This window comes from Calidris pugnax, unplaced genomic scaffold (genome assembly GCF_001431845.1).
Source record: "Calidris pugnax isolate Ruff unplaced genomic scaffold, ASM143184v1 scaffold103, whole genome shotgun sequence".
NCBI classification, from domain to species: domain Eukaryota; kingdom Metazoa; phylum Chordata; class Aves; order Charadriiformes; family Scolopacidae; genus Calidris; species Calidris pugnax.
The window spans coordinates 19,825,569-19,846,659 of NW_015090990.1; the positions used below are offsets into that span (position 1 = coordinate 19,825,569).

General features: G+C 45.1%; 1 protein-coding gene across 1 annotated transcript in view; it reads right to left on the reverse strand.

The window, feature by feature from the left end:
- GLS (glutaminase) overlaps window positions 1-20,657 on the reverse strand; it is an 87,265-nt gene extending 66,608 nt beyond the window's left edge. Inside the window, exon 1 of the mRNA XM_014954422.1 lies at window positions 20,638-20,657. Coding sequence (XP_014809908.1) covers window positions 20,638-20,642 — 5 coding nt within the window. The 5' untranslated portion in view covers window positions 20,643-20,657. The remainder of the gene's footprint in view (window positions 1-20,637) is intronic.
- Window positions 20,658-21,091: the final 434 nt, after the last annotated feature.

Here is a 21,091-nt window from a genome sequence, read left to right on the forward strand (position 1 = left end):
GGGGGTCCCCGCGGGCCCCGTGAAACCGCTCCCGGCGGCACTTCCCTCCCCTGCGGCCTGCAAAGGGGCTGGAAACCGGTTGGGCTCCGGCGGTGTCGGGTTTGAGTTGCCATGGATACGGGCGATTTTTTATTATTTTTTTAAAGATTTCTATGTTTATATAGGGGCGGGCGGGAGCGGGGTGCTCCCACCTCCGGGCCCACCGGGTGGCAGGGCCTGAGGCAGCGAGGGAGGACTGGGGGGGCCAGAAGGGTGTCAGGAACACCCTTGGCGGGAAGAAGGGTCCCCAAACACCTCCGGTCGAACCCCTCTGTTGATGCCCGGGTCCACTGATGGTTTTCTGTGCACTTGAAGTAAAAATACAATTGCGTAGCTCCCTGCCAGAACTCGCTCTGGAGGCCAAAGCATACAACTTCAAATAAATTTTAAAAAAACCAAACAAAACATTAAAAAAACAAACAAACAACATAAAAACAGGCAAGTCAAACATCTGAACACCTAGAGGAATTGGGTGCGGCAAGTTCTTTGCCTTCGCACCACCAAATATTTAATCAGCGTGAAAATTTTTGTGCTGCTGGCTGCCAGGTCCCGGTTTGGGAACCCTCAGACCCACAGTCCTGCAGTGCCAAAGGCTGCAGTGGGAAGAGGAGCAGAAGACAACCATAGGCCTTCAGCCCAAGGTATAAATGTCACTCCTTACGTACACTTCAGCTCCTGTTGTGGCATCCCAACACAGCATCTTGGAAGTCACGGATTTTGCAGTTACTTGGTGAAACCCTTTGCTCACATAACGAGTTGCTAAATTTGTCCTAGATGAGTACAAATCTATATTAGTCAATTGTACCCATTTTGGGTAACAGTAGAAGAGGAGGTCTCTTGTCATCCGTACTTCATCCGTAATGCCAACATGGAAAACAGTATTTAAATTGCCACTGGCATTCTCACTTCAGGAATCATAAAATGGAGCAAAAAATGTAAATACTTCTGGAGTTGTGAGTCTATTACTGCTAAATTTCCTTGTGAACCATTTCCCCACGCATTGAGGTTTATTTCTTTTGGTACATTTGTTATGCTTGTGGGAGATAGGGGTAGGGGTCCCCGCGGGCCCCGTGAAACCGCTCCCGGCGGCACTTCCCTCCCCTGCGGCCTGCAAAGGGGCTGGAAACCGGTTGGGCTCCGGCGGTGTCGGGTTTGAGTTGCCATGGATACGGGCGATTTTTTATTATTTTTTTAAAGATTTCTATGTTTATATAGGGGCGGGCGGGAGCGGGGTGCTCCCACCTCCGGCCCACCGGGTGGCAGGGCCTGAGGCAGCGAGGGAGGACTGGGGGGGCCAGAAGGGTGTCAGGAACACCCTTGGCGGGAAGAAGGGTCCCCAAACACCTCCGGTCGAACCCCTCTGTTGATGCCCGGGTCCACTGATGGTTTTCTGTGCACTTGAAGTAAAAATACAATTGCGTAGCTCCCTGCCAGAACTCGCTCTGGAGGCCAAAGCATACAACTTCAAATAAATTTTAAAAAAACCAAACAAAACATTAAAAAAACAAACAAACAACATAAAAACAGGCAAGTCAAACATCTGAACACCTAGAGGAATTGGGTGCGGCAAGTTCTTTGCCTTCGCACCACCAAATATTTAATCAGCGTGAAAATTTTTGTGCTGCTGGCTGCCAGGTCCCGGTTTGGGAACCCTCAGACCCACAGTCCTGCAGTGCCAAAGGCTGCAGTGGGAAGAGGAGCAGAAGACAACCATAGGCCTTCAGCCCAAGGTATAAATGTCACTCCTTACGTACACTTCAGCTCCTGTTGTGGCATCCCAACACAGCATCTTGGAAGTCACAGATTTTGCAGTTACTTGGTGAAACCCTTTGCTCACATAACGAGTTGCTAAATTTGTCCTAGATGAGTACAAATCTATATTAGTCAATTGTACCCATTTTGGGTAACAGTAGAAGAGGAGGTCTCTTGTCATCCGTACTTCATCCGTAATGCCAACATGGAAAACAGTATTTAAATTGCCACTGGCATTCTCACTTCAGGAATCATAAAATGGAGCAAAAAATGTAAATACTTCTGGAGTTGTGAGTCTATTACTGCTAAATTTCCTTGTGAACCATTTCCCCACGCATTGAGGTTTATTTCTTTTGGTACATTTGTTATGCTTGTGGGAGATAGGGGTAGAGAACATGTAGTTCTGCATTAAAATGATCTTGCTGCACGCTCTATTGGAAATGTTTTACTCTGAAGACACTGATATTTTATTTTCCATCACCCCCCAGACTGAAACTCTCAGCCATCTAGGCATAGTAGATTGCTCTTAACCACGTACAGCACAGAGGGGTTTTTGTTACCTGTTTTCCATGCACTCCGAGTTTGAGATAATCACTACAAATTGGCATTGAGAACGGCCTTTGCTTAGACTTACACCACAGCACAAATGCCACAGGAGTTCCTTCTGCTAATAAATTGTCAAAACAGCCGTGAGAGTTTCTGGAAGCAGATTTGAAGACAGCTGATAACCTATGCCTATAAAATGAGTCTCAGCACACCAGTGGTTCTCCTTCCCACTGAACAAGGAAACTTGAAATATCAGTGTGGGATGTGTAATCCTGGCCTACAGTTACTTCACATACAAAAATGCAAAGTACCTACAGTTCTCCCATGCTTATTACGTTACCTTTTATGTTTCCTGGAACCGCTTCTGGATTTCCATTTGCTAAGTCTTTTTGGCAAGCCAATAACTGCCTCTTTTATCCTGCCACCCAATAATAATATCTCTCATTTTTAAATTCTCTTATGTAAAATACTCTAAAGATAGAAGTCTCTCAACCACCTTTTCCATTCTCTCTTACAGGGGCTACTGCTCTAAGCCCAGAGAGAGCAAGCATGCTTCCACCATGTGCATTTGGTCACTAATTGAACACACAGTTCTGCAGACACTTACAAGATTCCTCACTGATTTTTAGTGCCAAGGTGATATTTTTGGTGTGACAGCTGCTCTCTTTCACAAGCCAGCTGTTTAGCAACTGACCCTGTTCAAAAACTTGTCTAATTCATCTCTTATACTGCAGGAGGGGAAGAAGAAGAACGCAAAATACAATGATCCAGATCTTTCCTTTTAGTGCTCTGCTTTCTGTTCCGAATGTTGCATAGAAGGTTGTGGGAAGGAAAAGAAAAAAGTACTACGTTAACAAAAATATTTGCCTCTCATGACAGTACTCCGTGTTACACATTCTTGACCCTACATGAACTCTTTAATTTTACTCATTTCCTTACCCCCCCCCAACCCCCCACACTTCATACGTTATTGCCTTATTCCTTTATTTAACCTCTTAGTATCACCCTCACATAAAGTAATCTGCCAGCACGGGTATTCTTCAATAAAGCTTTTCTTAAAACTCACTTCAAGAAATTAATCCTCGGCTTCTCTCCCTGGAATTTCCCTTGTGCGTGTTTTAGCTCCTCAGGGCAGTAAAGGCAAGTTGCTCTGTGTGTGGAACTACAAATACACAGCTCGGGAACAATGCAAAATGATAAATATAGTTTCAGATTCACAAAGTTCAAGGGCAATAGTGACTCATTCCCTATTCTGAGAGCTTTTGCTGCATAGTTCAGGCCATCATTCCTCACTCCTACTATGACTAAGCCTAAGAAGTTTCACCCAGTGATTCTTTCCTCTCCCAAAGGCAGAGGTATAGTAGAGAGTCTTAATAAAAAGATGGAATTATTTTTAACTTTTAAAATAAGCCATAAAAAACATAGTAAAGATAACATCAGAAATATGTGTATTTGTTTGTGAAAAATGTTATACATTAAACCAACACTGATTTTTGTTTTGGTCCAGGTGTTAGACTGAGCTTTCCCATACCTCAAAGAAACCCTCTTTAAACTTGCCTCTTGAACAGAGTGGTATTACTCATCCCTTTGGAAATAGAAGACAGGCCATCTGCTCTGCCATTCTGTGTTTCACACAGTATCCCAAGAGAAACAGAAAATTACAAAAATGGTTTCCAACATAGTGCAAAGAAATTTGAAATTAAAATTCCCTATAGCTTTTATTTTGAGTTGGTTACATAACCGACAGTAACCATAAGCCAATCCTTCCCTTTTTGATTTCCGCAGCTATACATGTACTTTTGTAAGACAAAAATTTTGAGAATTTAAGACAACATGATTCTTCTGTAAAGACAAAGAAAAAAAGCAGATTTTTAAGATGATTTTTTTTAAATATTATACTGAAAATATTTTTTAAGTATTTCCCTTAAGCTATATTCTAGCAAAATAATTCTAGAATACGTCTCTAGAAATAATCCTGGTATCAGAGGTTTTTCTTTCTAAAAGAGGCATAGCAGCATTAATCTTCTGGGAGAAAGGGCTCTAAAGCAGGTGGAAAGAGGTCTTCCCAGTTCAAGCACACACACTGATAACAGCTTTCAGGAAGGTTAAATCCTCCCGTCAGATCGGCAGGGCAGATCTCAGATAAGCAGCAGAAATTAAGGATTATCTTGACTACGACATGAACTGTTTACTTTGCTATTTTAAATGGTTATGCTGGCTCCATTTCATTTGTTGCTGGGTAATGCTTTCCGAAAGGGAGCCGAGGACCAGACGCTGCCATCTCGACTCCAGTATTCCTATCGATTCTAACAGTGGTTCCTAAAAATAATTTTTTCTTTTGTGAGGCGAATTTGCTGCACATTCGGGTAACATTTCGATATTGACCCAAATGAAAGTTGCTCAGTCACAAGAAACATTTCCTGTTGAATGGTACAGAGGATACAGAACAACCTCCTCTGAGCACAGATTAAATAGTAACTTTATTTCCTGCTAATGCTTCTAAGAAAATGAAATTTAAAATATTTAGGCGTAGTAGCTCAGAAATCCAAGAAGGAGGAAACTATTCAGAGGAATAATTTACCCAGAAGGTAATGGTTGAGGGAGAGACCTCAAGTGACAAGCAATAGCAAAAATTCAAAATCATCTTCCCTATGTCGTGCTTCAATAAGACCAAGCTCATTTCTCACCACTCTCATTCCAGGCAAACAGGGGGAGTGAGGAATTAGTTAAAAGGAAAGCAACAAAAATACTTGGAGGATTTGCTGAAACTGACACGAAGAGAGACTACAAGGGCCTGAGACATTCCTAGCGTGATTAAGAGACAATATATGATGTTTCCTAGTGTATGTTTACTGAGGATGATCTGCAAAGACTGGCACACTTTTTTCCCCATTACTCTATTTGTTAATCAATTTCCTTTCATCTTCGCCAGTGAGACAGAACCACTGTTCCTCATGCATGTTGTCAGTTACACGTTGAAAGCTTGCACTTTTCAGGTGCAAAGTTCTCCAGAATTCAGAACACTCACCTGCTGAAGTCAACAGCTGACCTAGCAGAGAAGCACCCCCTGTTCTGTCCAGCACAATGCAGCTTGTTCCTGTTCTGTCCAGCTTATTTGCACTATAATATACCTAAACCATAGCGTTACAAACCCCTTGCATTCTACCCACAACCGTATTTAATGCTTAATTCTGATGACACGTGGCCAAACTGCAGTCCAGGTCTTGATACTACAGCAGGCCAGGAAGTGGAAACTAACTTGGATCTTCTGTTTGTGTTCCAAATCCTCAGATATTAGCCATGGTAGCCTTGTCCTAGCAAGCAGAAACAAGGGACAACATCATCTTTCTGCTTCATTGTATCCCAGATGTCTCTGCTGAGCGTGCATGAGAGACCCCGGGAGCAGAAGAACAGGCTGCTCATGTGAGTCCATCAGCTCACACCTACCTACTTTTGAGAACGGATGTGTAAAATTGCTGCCTGCATTTAAGCAAAGGTCAGAAATACACAGGCTGACCACAGGCTGGCTTGGCACATACCAAGCTATGCAGTGCTGGGTGCCGGTAACATCTGCATGTGCCACCCCGTCCCTGAAGCGATGGAGATGACAGTGTGCTGGAGCCACACTTTGTCCCAAGTTGGTTGCTTTCAGCTCCTAACTCCAGCACTTTACAAAAAGGCACTTGGAGAGATGCAGTCTTTCAGGAAAAAACACAAGTGCAACCCATTTAATGTTCTCATGTAGAAAAAAAAAAAGAAACCCTTTTGCACATCTGGTTTTGCCCTTTCATGAATCGAGGTTGAAATTACTTGTGACCATGTAGAAGCTTAAGCCCCTAAGGACACCCAGCCTTAGGAGCTGGGCTACCCAACCTGGAGGAAAACAAAACAAAACCAGGTAAATGAAGTAAGCAAAACAAGCAGTCAGACTGTAATGGAAACTGTCGCACCAAAAGTGGTAATCCAAATAGTTTAAAAGTTTCCAACCTCCAGAAGGTTCATCTGGAGTACAAAATACCCACTCCAAGTGCAGAGAATAATGTTGGCACCATCAAAACCCCAACACTTCTGAAATGGCAAACTAACCTGCAAAAACACACATTTCTTTTTCCCCTGATACTTTTGGCACCTTTTCCTTTCTGTTGCCATACCATGAGCTGCAAGTCTCCTTGCAAGCTTCAAGCTGTTTAAGTCTCCTGTTGACTTAAAAACAAAGAGTCCCATAAAGACTAATGGGAAAATATCCAATGTTTTTTAATTCTTGCAGAATGTAACCTTGAAGGGAGATATTTTCACCCCCGTATCTCATTCTCTCTTTATAAACACCTTTCCCTAGGAGGTGAAAGGAAGGAGGCAAGGAAGCGTAGCAAAGCTTGGTACCAGTGGGCAAGCTGATGTGTTGTTGGTGACTGCGGACACGCAACCAGCAGCGCTTCCAGTAGCACACAGTGTACCATCACACTCCAAGGGTATTTAATATTTAGACAAGGACTTTTGAACAGTTCCACAACAGTAAGCCAGTGGGGACTGAAGATTTGCAAAACTGAATTCAAAGATTTTTAAATGCAGCTATCAAAGCTGTAAAGCAGCCTGGATTAAGCATGTATTTTTGCTAATAACTAGTTCAGTGTTTAAATGTGGGTATGTTCATCCTAACTTCAAAGAAGACAAACAATCAAAATTCTCATAAGGTATTTTTGGTGCATTTGAACCATTTGTGAAAGCGCAAGATACATGTTTCTTTAGAGTTAACTGCCGTCAAACAGCACATTCACATCATCTTTAACTGCTCCATAATGCTCCATCTTTTCAGACAGGGATTGAAAACTCCCCACTGAAGTGAGGAGTAACAGAAAAAACATGCAAGAACAGAGTAACTACTTTTTAAATAGTATTTTTAGCCCTCAGCATAGTTTCCATAGCAGTATTAGACCCAATTATGTGGGCTTCTGCCTTGACTGACTGTGTTTGTGCTGTTGAAATTCAGAACATTTCTAATATTACGTGATCTCTGAGGGCAAAGTCACTCATTCCCACACAGATGCCACAGCTTGTCAACCCCCTGGTTCTTCTGAGACAACTATTGAATTGGGTCACGCTGCAGACTGCGTAAGCGAAACAACCTGGGTTAAAAATTGATGAGTGATATTTCTCCTTTCTGAGAAAGAGGAGTTTCACATAATAAATCTTGAGGAGCTTTGAAACATATCTTGAGGAGCTTTGAATTAGACCTGCCATAGAGTGGTTCAAAGGAAGAACAGAGGCCAAGAGATTCTGATAATTTTGTTTCTCTCTGTGTTCTTGGCCTTGTACCACAGGAAAGGGATGTTGTTGGACAACAGACTTCACAGCCTTCCTGTCACAGGCAATTTTTAAACGATGACCAAGCGCTTGGATATTTTGAATATTTAGATAAAATTTCTCCTGGTTGTTTGATCAACAAACAGGACTTCAGGCAATTAGATATCCTTTTAATAAAGCATGAAACCAAACCAGTTTTCTCTCTGGACAATACAGTTATATTGATTTTAGGAGGAAATATAAGCAGTTCTGGAATTACTAGAACATACCTTATTCTGTCACATACTTGCACACACAGTAACCTTGTAAAATCCTGCAACAATCACCCAAGATATCACAGGCCTAATCTCAGAAAAAATCTAAAACAGCGAACCAGTAAGTCCATTTGATATGATTTTTTTTTGTCTTCAGGCGCTTTGCTATATATGCTGTGTTACACTAAACTCTCATTAGACACCCAAGGACTGGCTTTGCTAAAGCAAAGTCTGAACAATGAGACCAGAAAAAAGCTGTGTTAGGGTGGATGTTTTGGGCTAAAGGGACTGTGAGAGAAAAAATGAAAAATGACCCATGTTGAGTATTTCGGGCCTGCAGAAGGCATGCAGAGCAGACACATTTAGTTATTCACATGTCTATGATTAAGAAAACATCACCAAGCCACCTTTCAATTTCGCCCTCAGTTTTGACTTACTGCATCATATCTGCAGCTGAATGACAAACCCTGAAGACAGGGCACATGTTTCCCTATTTGTCATGTTTAATCAAGAAGTTACATTGGTTTTATTACTCGGACTTTCATTATGTGTATTTTGATGCAGTTGTTTTATTCAGTTTATCTCACCTTGTACTTGTTATCAGCCTTCTAAGCTGTATCTCTTTGTCTTTTGATTGATACACTTTAATAGAGAAAGCATGATCTAAAAAACCAGTTTAAATAGTGACTCATTTTGTTCTACTTGACCTATTAGTTACATTGTTTGATATGTCAACATGTTATATTAATCCTAAAGGAGACATTCAGAGCTGAAAAAGCACAAGCAATAGACTATATTGCCCCTTTACACAGCAGCATGTTTGAAGAGAAAGGTGCTCAGTGTGGCTTGCTTAATCTACCTTGGTGTAAGGCCAAATAAATTCTACCCTTTGAAATACAAACTAATTCTTAAAATACCAGTAGTTGTTAATGATTACTAGAACTGGAAAGAATCAATCAAAATCCACATGCTAGTGAGTAATAATCTTCTACAAACATCCTGAATATAGAGATTATACTCTTTATTTTAACAGCTAACAGGCAAAAGGTTAATTCACATCTCAATACTAATTTGTGTAACGAGAACCATGAACTTTGTAAGTTAATGAACTGATACATCCACGCGTTCAGTACAATGACCCTGTACGTAAGGAAAAGCTGAGGGATGTGTGCAGTGGAATGCTGCTGATTGTTTCCCAAGGATTTGGCCCAGTTCTGGGTGCCCGGTGCAGCCCAGCCGAATGGCATTCAGCTCTGCTCAGGATTACCATCAGCTTAAGCAATTGTTTGGAAAAACCACGAGGAGCGGTGCTCTTCCCACGTAGTAGCTCTAAAAAAAGATTGCTAGCATTTTATTTTTTTATTTTTTTTCCATCCCTGAATAGATTGCAAACAATTGACTCCAACGCTGTCTCTGAAACATTACATGGAAGAGAAAAAGAATGAGCACCTTTAATAGTGCTACAGCTGGGCTTTCTTGCCTCTTTCTTCTGTCTTCTGTAAACTTCTAATGCTTAGGCAACATATTTATTGGCATCTGGGGACTTGCATCTTAAAAATCAGAAGAGCATTGCACACAGGAGATGAAGGGTAGCAGCAGGGTAGTCACCGGATGGCTGTCACCCAGATGGACAGTCATGAGCCTGTTGAGCACTGCTGAAACTCAACGTTGGGAGTGTTGTGCTCCAAAGAGAGCAGGACCAGAGCAGACCAGCTTCAGCTTGCCCGTAGCAGGAGAAAGCTAGTTTCTCCACACCTCCGTTACCTACTGGTCATCTGAGTTCAAGGGCACGGGTAACAGGCAGCTGTGCCTCCAGAGTTACAGGTGCAGCCTTGGAATGCATTATTTCAGAGTTCACCTATAAAATCAGGCTGCTTATTCCAGCTGGAACTCGAACTGCTTAACCTTCAACTCTCAGAGGCTTTCAGATCAGAGCTGCACATGGATGCAGAAGATCATTTCCAAAGAGCCTGGCAGCTGGTTACACATTATCTCAAGGCGGAGGGACAACAGGGCGCTCTGTCTCAAGCGGAAAGGGATGTTCTAGAAAGCAGTCAGGCCCCTGGGTCGCGGCTTGCGTGTGTGCAAAGGTCTGCTAAAAGGCCATGTGACCCCCAGAAAGAGAGGTCATTTGTATAAATGCCTTCCTCAAAGGTGTCAAGAAACTGTAGAAGATGCTAGGCTTCCACTGAAGGCAGTAGGAGAGCTATGGGGTTGAAATCTTAGACCCGAGCTGTGCGAGAATAAAATTATTCGTAACTACTTCACTCTTCCTTCCTAAAGTTACCTACTTTTTTACTGCATACTCATACAGTGAAGAGGGGAGAAAAGCAATGAGGAATGATGATACTGGTAACCATGAGGTACGTAGTATTTTTAACAAAGCTAATTCCTTTTGGGTTTATGCAAAAAAACTATGATCTATATTCCATAAGTGATCCTATAGAGCTGAACTATGTCATATTCTACTAAAAAAAAAAATTTAAATCCATAACTCTAAGTGCAAGCTTACACGAATGTTTATTATTATTATTAAAGAGGTGCTTTTTATTAAGCAAATAATCTGTTTGCTCTCACTGTTGTGAACCTTTTCCAGTTGTTACTCATAGTAGTGCAGCAGACTGAACGTACCTTTGCATGAGAAAGGTTTCTCTCCTTATGGATTTTATGCACCCTCAGTAGATTTGGCTACAACACAGGGACATTTTAGTGGCACCATCAGTCTGTTCAGCTTTTGTGTGACATGAGGCAGTGCTCGGGAGTGCTGCTGCTGGCACAGACACAGCCGTGGCTGCTCTGCCTGCCCCAGCATCAGGGCAGACGGGCTTTTGGAGCTGGGGCTGGCGGCGTGAGCAAGTAGGAGGAGAAATAGTTTAGCAAATAGCCAAACGCAGAGGCAAGCTTATCATTTTTATAAATTGTCTTTCAGGTCTAAACTTCTCTTAAAGCAACTGTTCTAAGAACAACACAAAACAGAAAGACAAAGCCTTTTCTGCCATAAGGAAGTTGATCTTTCATGAAACCTGGAGAAGCAGATGTTGCTGCGTTCCCAGGCAAGTAAAATCTGGAAGGAAATGAACACCATTATCCAGGAAATGGAAGTGATTGGAAGCAGCTGTGAACTGGAGCCCACTGGCTCTCCCTGGCAAGTTCTGTGGCTGTTGCTCGTCCCCGCAAAGCGTGGCTTCGGTGTCCCTTTAATTGATTTTACACATTTGAGGGACACCCCCAGGAAGGCTGGCTGCTAGCATACTTGAAGATTAGTTTAGGGAAAGCGCAGATGCTGTCCTAATCCCATGTGGAAGCCACGCTAGAGCGCAAACCCCGTGTTACACAACAGGGTCCCTTCTGTGACTCAGAGGAAAGGATTTCCTAGATGCCCACGGGGGTGCTCGGTCGGACACAGGGAGGACACGCCGGCGAGCGGGAGCGCAGCTCAGTCAGCTACACCACGGACATGACCTATCCCAAGTGCTTGAAATAAGAGCTCCTGGCACCTTTCCCTGCTTCTGGGCAGCCTTCTTGCATACGGGACTGACGTGCTCATTGCGAACCCACGCAGATCTCGAAACCCTAAGGATTAAGGCAGACCCACGCGAGGCTTCCCCTCTGCTTCCTCAGGTGAGCGCAGCCAGAGCCCATATACCTGTGCCTGGCTTCTCCTCACCACAAGACCATCCTTCCTAGCTGCTGCTGGAAAAAGAGCTCCATGATGGCTCTCACCTCGCAGCCACCTCGTGCCGCCTGGCTGACGGCCATCAGCACTTCCAAGGAGCTGAAGATAAATGAAGCAGGGGCTTTCAGCAATCTGATAGTACCACAACTGCACAAAGCAAGCTTTCCCTCCCCCCGATAAAGGTGCATGATGAAAGAGGCTACAATGCTATAGCCGTAGCAACACAAAGGTAATGTCTTGTGTCTGGAAAGCATTTGCAATAATATGGATAGCGTTACTAACCGCTTGCGTTGTTGGATATGCTAAATCATCCCCACAGCTCTCACACAGGGCACGTGAAAGAGATCCTTTTTTATTCATCTGGAGGTGAACGTGTCCCCCACCACATGTTTATTTCAATACTCAAGCCCTGCTGAGAGGACTACCAGCGGTCAAGTGCTTCATCAGCTGCTTCGGGATATGCAGGCGACATTAGCCATGGCATTGAAGAGACTGCACGACAATAACAAAGCACGAGTTGTCTTAAGCAAGCTAGTCCATGCTCTCCCATTGGCTCTGAGCCCCAGCTCAGAAGGTCACATAGCTGACATATCATCCTGTGAGTCATCCCCTGATACTGCCTGTGTCCGGCGTAACTCATGTGGCTTGGCAGCATCGAGGGAGGTTCCTTCTCCTTTCTTGCTGCCCAAGGGTCAATGCTACCCTACAGAACATACAAGATGGCAAAGCCACCAGAAGACATAATATACAGCAACTTGACCATCTTGCTAGTTATCATCACCTCCTAGAGTGACGGCACCAGGCAAGATTTATACCACAAACGTTACTTGCAAAGTTGTCTAGATAGAGAAGTATGTATCAACACAGACAAAAGACACCTACCTGCACCGAGAAATAACGGTTTACAGCCCAGGTCAACCAACTCACCTACACTCTCTGAAGTCCCTGCTTAAATACCAGAATGTGTGCAGATCTTAGCCAGACTTAACAACAGATGTTAATGAAACACCAAGGCAGATACATGGTCTACACAGCACCGTGGACTCAGGCCCATCAAGTAACACAGATTTCATTCATGGTCTGCACCGTTACACCCTCTGAATCTATTCCCTAACCAGACAGTCAAAGCACTGGAGACGTGACTGGCACTTTGACAGCACTAGGATATTGCCAAGCATCACTCTGTCAGATGGGTACTCGGTCAAAGCCACCATTCTCCTGCAAAACCACCATTTCTGCTCAGGCTGGCAGGTAGAGGAGCGAAAGCCACAGCCTGCAGCAGCTGGCTGGAGTGAGATGGGAAAGCGGGCACTGAAGATGACCATAGAAGTGACGGGCTCCATTAATCAGAGAGAAAAGCAGGCAGAAAGCTCAGGTGCAGCAGATCTTCTGGCAGGAGATGGAACAGAGGGGTTTGTGAGCAAGGGAATAAGAAAACAACAAAAGAGAAACCACACAAGTACACATGAAAATTATATTCCTCAGACTAAAGTCAGGCCTGAGCCCCCTGAATTTTGGCTAAACTTAAACATGAAAAAACCCACATACACCTGAGGGAAGACACGCTGTTTCAGGAACAAGAACATGGAACCAACAGATGAAAGAAGCAGAAGCAAGGTGAGACAAGCATACCCCCAGCTCGCCAGGCATGACTCCAGCCCTTCCAGACAGGCACTGCCTCTTAACCTGGAGGAACAAATGCCACGTCTGAAAGGAACACTGCCCCTCTGGACTGTGCAACAGCAACCAACGTGTAATTTATCAGTGTAATGATAACGAAAGTATTACGTTAATAGGCAGGTAGCTATAATGAGAATACAGTGACACACATCATGCGCAGTACATCTTTCTAGATGCAAAAAGCAATTGCCATGGTGGTTGGGCAGTCTGTTGACCATACAGACAGACATTTAAGACAAATGCTCAAAACCAGTTTCTTTCACGAAGAGCAGAGCAAGCTGTAGTCTAACATTTTTTTGTGTCAGGGTAAGGTGTTGGTTTTCCACAGCATTAGGTTCTGATGCCCGCCAGCTCAAGAACAGCTGGGATTTTTCTTCTGCAGAGGAAGAAAATACATCATACATTTCAACATTTAGCTAAAAGCCACCACCCTAAAACACTGGACAAAGTGTGCAAAATGCCAAGGCTGTCTCGTACCATTGCAGAGGCTACACATGCCTATGAAGGCTGTGCTAAGCCAAGAGAGATACTCAGCCATGCAGCTACTGGATACGGTGCTCAGGACATGCTGCACTGACCCTGGTCAGTTTTGAGGCCTGTTGCAGGAGCGGTGGTGCCAGCAGGACCTCAGAAGCTGTTTCTGACCATCCTTGCTATCAGGTTAGTGCTGTAATGCAGGTAGCAGATGCCAGCCCCCACAGCTGTGACACTTGAGATGACAGCACAGGCAGCCACCCCCGTCACCCTGTCAGACACTTCTGTTTGAAAGAGCACCACTTGAGTGGAAAATCAGCCCAGACAAGCCCGTGAATCAAAGCCAAGTCATACTGTACACCTAGAACAAGACATCTGTATGACTATGCCCACTCCAAAAAGCTACATTATGCATTTAGGGACAGACAGCAGGTGAAGGAGGGGGGCTAGGAAAAGCACACAAAAAAATCACAGGTTAGAAATACTTTTCTTGCCACCGTAATACTTAGAATCACAGAATGGTTTGAGTTGGAAGGGACCTTAAAGCTTTATCATCTAGTTCCAACCCCCCTGACATGGGCAGGGACACATCCCACTAGCCCAGGTTGCTCAAAGCCCCACCCAACCTGACTTCGAACACCTCCAGGGATGGGGCACCCACAGCTTCTCTGTGAAACCTGTTCCAGTATTTCACCACCCTCAGAATAACAAATTTCTTCCTAATATCTCATCTAAATCTCTCCTCTTTCAGTCTGAAGCCATTACCCCTCATCCTATCACTACATGCGCTTGTAAAAAGTCCCTCTCCAGATTTCTTGTAGGCCCCCTTCAGATACTGGAAGGCTGCTATAACGTCTCCCCAGAGTTTTCTCTTCTCCAGGCTGAACAACCCCAGCTCTCTCAGCCTGTCCTCATAGGAGAGGTGCTCCAGCCCTCTGATCGTCCCTGTAGCCCTCCTCTGGATTGGCTCCAACAGGCCCATGTCCTTCCTGTGCTGAGGGCTCCAGGGCTTGCGACTCCAGGCGGGGTCTCACCAGGCTGGAGCAGAGGGGCAGAATCACCTCCCTCAACCTGCTGGCCACGCTTCTTTTGATGCAGCCCAGGCTGGCTTTCTGGGCTGCCAGTGCACATTGCCAGCTCCTGTTGAGCTTCACAACCAACTCCCTCAAGTCCTTCTCAGGGTTGCTCCGAATTCATTCTCCACTCAACCTGTATTTGTGCTTGGGGTTGCCTCAAAGCAAGGACTTTCAAGAAGCAAAGCTGAGGGTTTTAAGCGGGGCTCATACAAAAGAACTTATACTCCATTTTCCAAACCATGTGCTAAAGTTACTCATTAGCAGTTCATGTTCAGACACAGGGAGGTTCGGGGCCAGAATGTATGTTTGTTTTTGTTTTCTCAGAAGCATGAAGCTTACATCCGAGGAACATCAATTATTAACTCCAGCCTGAGATGGAAGTGTACAGGCTTAACTTTCCTGAGGGACAGGTACCTCATCGTGTTTCTAGATCTGACAGGTTCTGGTGTGGTTTGCTCCCACACGGGAGGTTAAATACTGGCACACAGTGAAGCACTCCCTCTGGGAGAAAGGACACCGTACTAAGCACTGATGGGGAAAAGATAGGGATTGATTTAAATTAATTTTTACAGTGTTAATAGAAACAATGTTGTGAAAAAGGATTTATTATTCCTAATTATTCCTAGGGCTCAGGCTTCTCTCAACCCTGTTAAGGGTTGTTAGCAGGGTGCAATGTTCCTGCACCTGTGCTCAGTGGGTGATGTTTCAGACCCCTACAGAGCCACTTCTCTGTGTATGTATTTGATGTGGGGAAACATCCTTGTGCTTCTGAAGGCTGCTCTTGAAGCATAACATTAAGTTCAGTCATCAGACCTAATCTAGCTCTTGGATATCAGATGTTTCTGCACAAATAAAGTTTTTATGTGCATAGCAGCATACGCATATATTTATCATTTTATATTGTCGATCCTTTAGTGACGGGAGCTGGAGGTTTCATTTAATAATGCCAACATTTTATCATTACCCCCTAAAAATTATCCCAGCTTTCTGGCTATGTGATGGATTAACCTCACCCATACCTCCTAACAGCGGTGGCAGCAGGTGGTACACCAGTGCTCTCACAAGCCAGTTCCACGTGTTACACAACCACTTGCCCTGGAGGTATATTCTGGAGCCAAACCTGTTCCCAGAAGACTCATAACGAGGTTCAGAGCATCTCTGACAATCTGCACTAAACACCTTCCTCAGAGGTACCTCTCCCCTTCAGGGAGGGTCTGTTTAATTCTAAAATGGGGGGGCTGATTGAGCTGAATCCCCAAAGCATTGGGAGGTCTCTGCCCCGTGCTGTGGTCTACAAGGTTAGACTCAACACCAGGTGAGATCAGGCGAAGCTCTTCTGTTGAATGGCAGCCCATCACAATCCTGTGGTAAGCTGGCGGTGGTTTCCCAGTTTTGACCCTTCTTTTCTAAAACGAGCCTGGGAACTTCCCCACATCTGCTCATTTGCAAACTCCGTTTCTGTCTGAGGGCAGGTTTCACCGGCCTGCTGCCACTGCAGCGCTGGAGGAAGCCCAAGCAGAGCTGGGGGCTGGAGTGGTGCCCGGATGCTCTGCTCTGGGAGGCTGCCTCGTGTACAAAGACGACCTTATACTCTCCCGCCGAGGCTGCCTTTCATCCCACCCCATCCCAGGGAGCCCTCTGCAACTCCTGCCTTGCAGCCGAGACGCCGAAACCCAGGGGAGTCACATGGCTGCATGGCAGACGTTAGCAGATCTATTTAAATTGATTATACTGCCAACAGAACTGGTGCTGTCAATGTCCACTCACATTAAGGTTTCAGGAACATTTCATAACCGCCTGCCCTTTTAATTAAAAAATGTATTACCTCTGTTGCTGAGCCAGCAGTCTTTGCTGTCTCCCTAGCGCCACGTTAACTCAGGGAGGGACTGTGGCACAAGAAGAGGACCTTCTTGTGTCCTATTTCCCCCTCTCGAAACCTGTGGGCTGCTCGGGCATGCCTGCAGATGAACAAGGCTTTTAGGGACCGCAGCATGAACAATCTGCCCGAGGAGTCAGAAAGGACAGCTCGGACTCAGGGATGGGGTGGCCACCAGGAGCTGAAGCCAGGAACATTTCCTAAAACAGGGGGGAAGGAGCTCTCTCCAGTCAGCTGAAAGTGCCTGGTAGTCCAGAAGGTGTTTATAACTTCCAGCTGAGGACAAGTCAGCTGAAGTTCCAGTCTGCAAGAGAGACTCTCCGCACCAGCTGTTACAAAGGAGGCTCCTGTTCAGGCAAACCTGTAGGTATTCCTTCAGCGTGACTGCACACACGGCTCTTCAGGAGGAAGCCGGTGGCCTCCTTCATGCTGAAGTTTTGCAAAGTTATTTGAAGGGGCATTGTTTTTCTGGCCATCCCTGTAACCTTTTTTTTTTGTTGTTTCTGACACGTCACCTCATTGCTTTATGGATTTCTGTGCCGAGGAGCGGCTGGCTGGAGAGCTGAGCTTTCTGGCAGTTCCCTTATAAGGCAAAGCTCCAGGCTCAGCTGGGTTTAGCTATTCCCTTACTTTTTAGTCTTCATTGCAAAATTAGACCTGCGCCCTGGTATCCGTTTTGCCAGTATCAAACTGGAAAGATGAAAACAGAATTCCTCTTTTTTCTTTCACTAAATACCAGCTGACTTCACCATTTTAAAAAAAAACAGCCAACCCCCCTCCCCCCCCCCCAAAAAAAAACCCCAACAACCCAGCGCAGAGGAATTGTACTGCTGGTACAATTGGCTTTGCCCACCAACAATAGCCTGTAAACTCTTCAGCACTTGTCTCTTTATCACATGTTCATATAGTGCTTAACTCTACAGAGCTCTGCCCCTCGTCCCTGATCCCTGGGCATTACAGTCATCCAGGCACTACAGGAAACAGGGAAAGCCTCATCAAACAATGCCCCGCGATGATTTGAGTTACCAGGAGTCTGGGCTGGGCCCTTACTCATCCCTCCCAGGAGCCCTCGCACAAAGGGTACCAGAGAATGGGTAGTAACACACACACCAGCCCAACTCCCTCCCTTTTGAGCCTTTAGCCAAAAAACTGCTGCTGTCTCAAAGCCTAGGAATGCAAAGCCATTCGCAGATGACAAGTGCTTCAGTCACAGCAGCAGCAGTACTGAGAAGCAAAAGGAAGGGACAGAACAGCATTCAGACAGTGGCTACATATATTTACACTACACTCAAGTTGGGAGCCAGGTTTGAGCCCAACCACGTTCCTGCTTGAACTGACAACACTCAGCCCAGATCTCTCGATTCCTAAATTTTCAAGGAAGCTCCAGAGATGCAAGTTTGCACTTAGTTCTGCACATCATTGCTATGTACTAGGTAACGTTACTCTGTGTCAACCATCATAAATCCCTCATGTCTTAACAATTAACACCTCACCGCTCTGTAAATCGGATCAAACATTTGCCTGAAAAAAATGTGCTTTTCTTAAAGAAAACCTGCTGCCCAGATCCAGTTTTGGGCACAGATTCAATGAACTATTGAAGCAAGGTAACAGAGAAGATGATAATCTGCGCAGACAGAGCAGCTGAGGATAGCAAGCCAGGGGCCAAGAGTATCTTTAGCCTTCAACCTTCTCTGCCTAAGCACCAGAAATTACTTTGGGATAGCAAACTGGCAGGATTTATAATTTATTTTTAAATGATTAGCAATATCCCCACTGATTTTTCTGCGGGTCCACGATTGGTCTGCTTAAAGGTTGACAACTTGAGCTACAAATGCACGTCACCGTGCTCTGCAAGGCAATTCAAGGGAGTCATTGTGCGCTCCTCAGCTTGGAGATGACTCACTTCCAAAGTTGAAATGCCACTAGTTATGTGGTGGTTTCTCAAACCTCAAGAGCATTCAGTTGCAATAATGTCATAGGGGAAAAAAAAAAAAGGAAAAAAAAAAAAAGGCTTGTTAGCTGAAGGGAGAAGCTGAAATTTGTCACCTTGCAGCTGCTGCCTGCTTTATTTGTTCCCTGTCTGGTGGGCCATCACCTCACCAAGTGCTGCTCCCCTTTGAAGGGACACTGATGACCACTTTGCAAACACAGTCCATAACAGACCCCCCCTCCCAGACCCCCATGGTCTTTTTTTTTTTTCCTCCCCAACAAAATATCTGCTCAGCGAGGAGGCCACGGGGCCTGTACGTGGTTGGGAGAGGAGGGCTGTCTCCGTGCGCTCCAGCAGCAGCATGTGAGTGCCTGGACATGTGCAGAGTCAATGGGGGATTTACTGCTCCACCCAAAATTAATCTCATAATAATCAAAGGTATTTGTGCATCAGCATGCACTTCACTGTAGATAAGCAGGGCTACTGTGCGACAGGAGGCTTGTCTATCAGGGAGGGCCCGTCATATCTCCCATTGCTTTAATGGGTGATCTTACAAAGAAATCAGAGCGAAGGCCAGGATGTCATAAAAGCTACTGGAGGACAACAAAAATGTTTTGGACTGTAGGTTTGCAGTGCGAGGAGAAGAGTTGTGGTGCACTTTTTTTTGTTGTTGTTGTGTTTACTTCCTTGAGTAGAACCACCACGTGTACCACAGCGACGGCTCCATCCAAAATAACATTTTTATGCATGTGTGAGAGAAGGAGGAGGAGGAGAACTAAGAACGAACCGTGCTGTTAAAACAATGCAAACTGGATATGCAGAAGTGAGGGATGTTTTTGTTTCTTCTACAAAGTCACCAAGCAAAACAAAAAACCTGTTATGACTAAATTCAACTTGTTCTGAGCCAGTCTCCCTGTTTCCTCCTGCGCCTGCCGTACCCATTGAGCAGCATAAGGCATAGCCCTTCCCTGCTGTAAGAGCGAAATCAGCCCAGTTTGAGAACTGGCACATTATAGCAGGCGTGGCCACTGACAGGGATCTTTCATCACGAAAAACAAACAAACAAACCAACCAACCAAAAGAAAAATAATAATCCCCGCAGAAAATACATCAGCCCCAGCATTTTCCTCATGCCACTGACATTAATTATGGGAGCAAAACCATTACTGTGCAAATGTCCCAGCCGTATCAGGCGGTGCCTTGCTGCCCTTCCCAGGAATGGCTCTTTGCTCTGCAAGTGCTGCAGGGCAGAGACATGTCTTCCAAGGCTTTGAAGTTCTTAGCATGCTACTGGCACCCTATAAAAGTATTGCAAAATATACACAGGCATATATCTGCATGGATTATTATTATTAAGGACGTTGCTCTATTTGTTGGTTATTTCCCTGTGCTGCAGCTACCTTACTCTGGTTTCTGATAAGCTCGTTATAGCTTTACACAAACGCAAAGGTAATCTAGAAAATGCAAACGATTAGTAATTTCCCCAAGAAATCTAATCTGCGATAGAAAGTGCGTCATTTTGCAGGACGGGTCCTCAGAGCAATTAAGAGCTGGTGAGAAAAGCTGTCCAGAAGCACAGCCTAGAGGTGCAGGCTGATACTGCACTTCAGGGCGCAGGGCTCGAACTGAGATTGGGGGAAACCAGTTTGTTCGAGAAGGTGAAGCCCTCCTAACGGAATAAAAATGGGTCATGGATGCGAAGGGGATACAAGTTTTGTGGTTCCTGGGGTGTAACATCCAACTGTTCCCTCACAAGAAGGAAAGCCTGACACCCTTTCTGGGGAAGGGGCTGCCAGAGGATCTCCAAACCAGTTATGAAGATGAGCAGAGTACCAAAAAAAAGGGTGAACGAAAACTGAATCATCATATTAGTGATGATTTTTCCTCAAAGCTCTTCTCCAGTGAGAGTGATTTAGACACCACAATTTGTACTATTGCCTCCTTTTCCAACAAGCCAGAAAAACTTGGAGCCCTGCAAGCATTATTTACAACAAGTATAGAGAAGGTAAATGTCAAAAGGAAACGTCACTTACCTCATGGTGTGGGTGCTGGTCTTCAAGGACCTTCCTGAGTAGCTCTGCACACAGCCTGCTCATGCTGCTGGCTATCCCTTCCATCTCCACCCCCTTTCCCATGGTGCTTTCACAGGGAGAAGTCCAAACTCCATATTCCTGTGTCCCCAGGACATTGCTTTTATCACCAAGCACCACCAAGAACCCAATGGCCTCCTCTAGTTCTACCTGCATAACCCCAGCAAGCTTCTACAACCAGAGAACCTGGGGGCTGTCAGGCCCTCACCCATCACAGGCAAAGCTATGCTGGTACCAGCTTGCTGTGGTTACCCAAATCAGGGGTGGGGGAAGAGGAGGAGGGACCCCACTGGGTGCTAATGTTCAGGTGTGCTCCCTGGGTGTCATACATCACAAACGAGGGGTCTTTTGAGTTCTCCCCTGCCCAGGCAGCTCCCTCTCCAGCATTCTCATGACT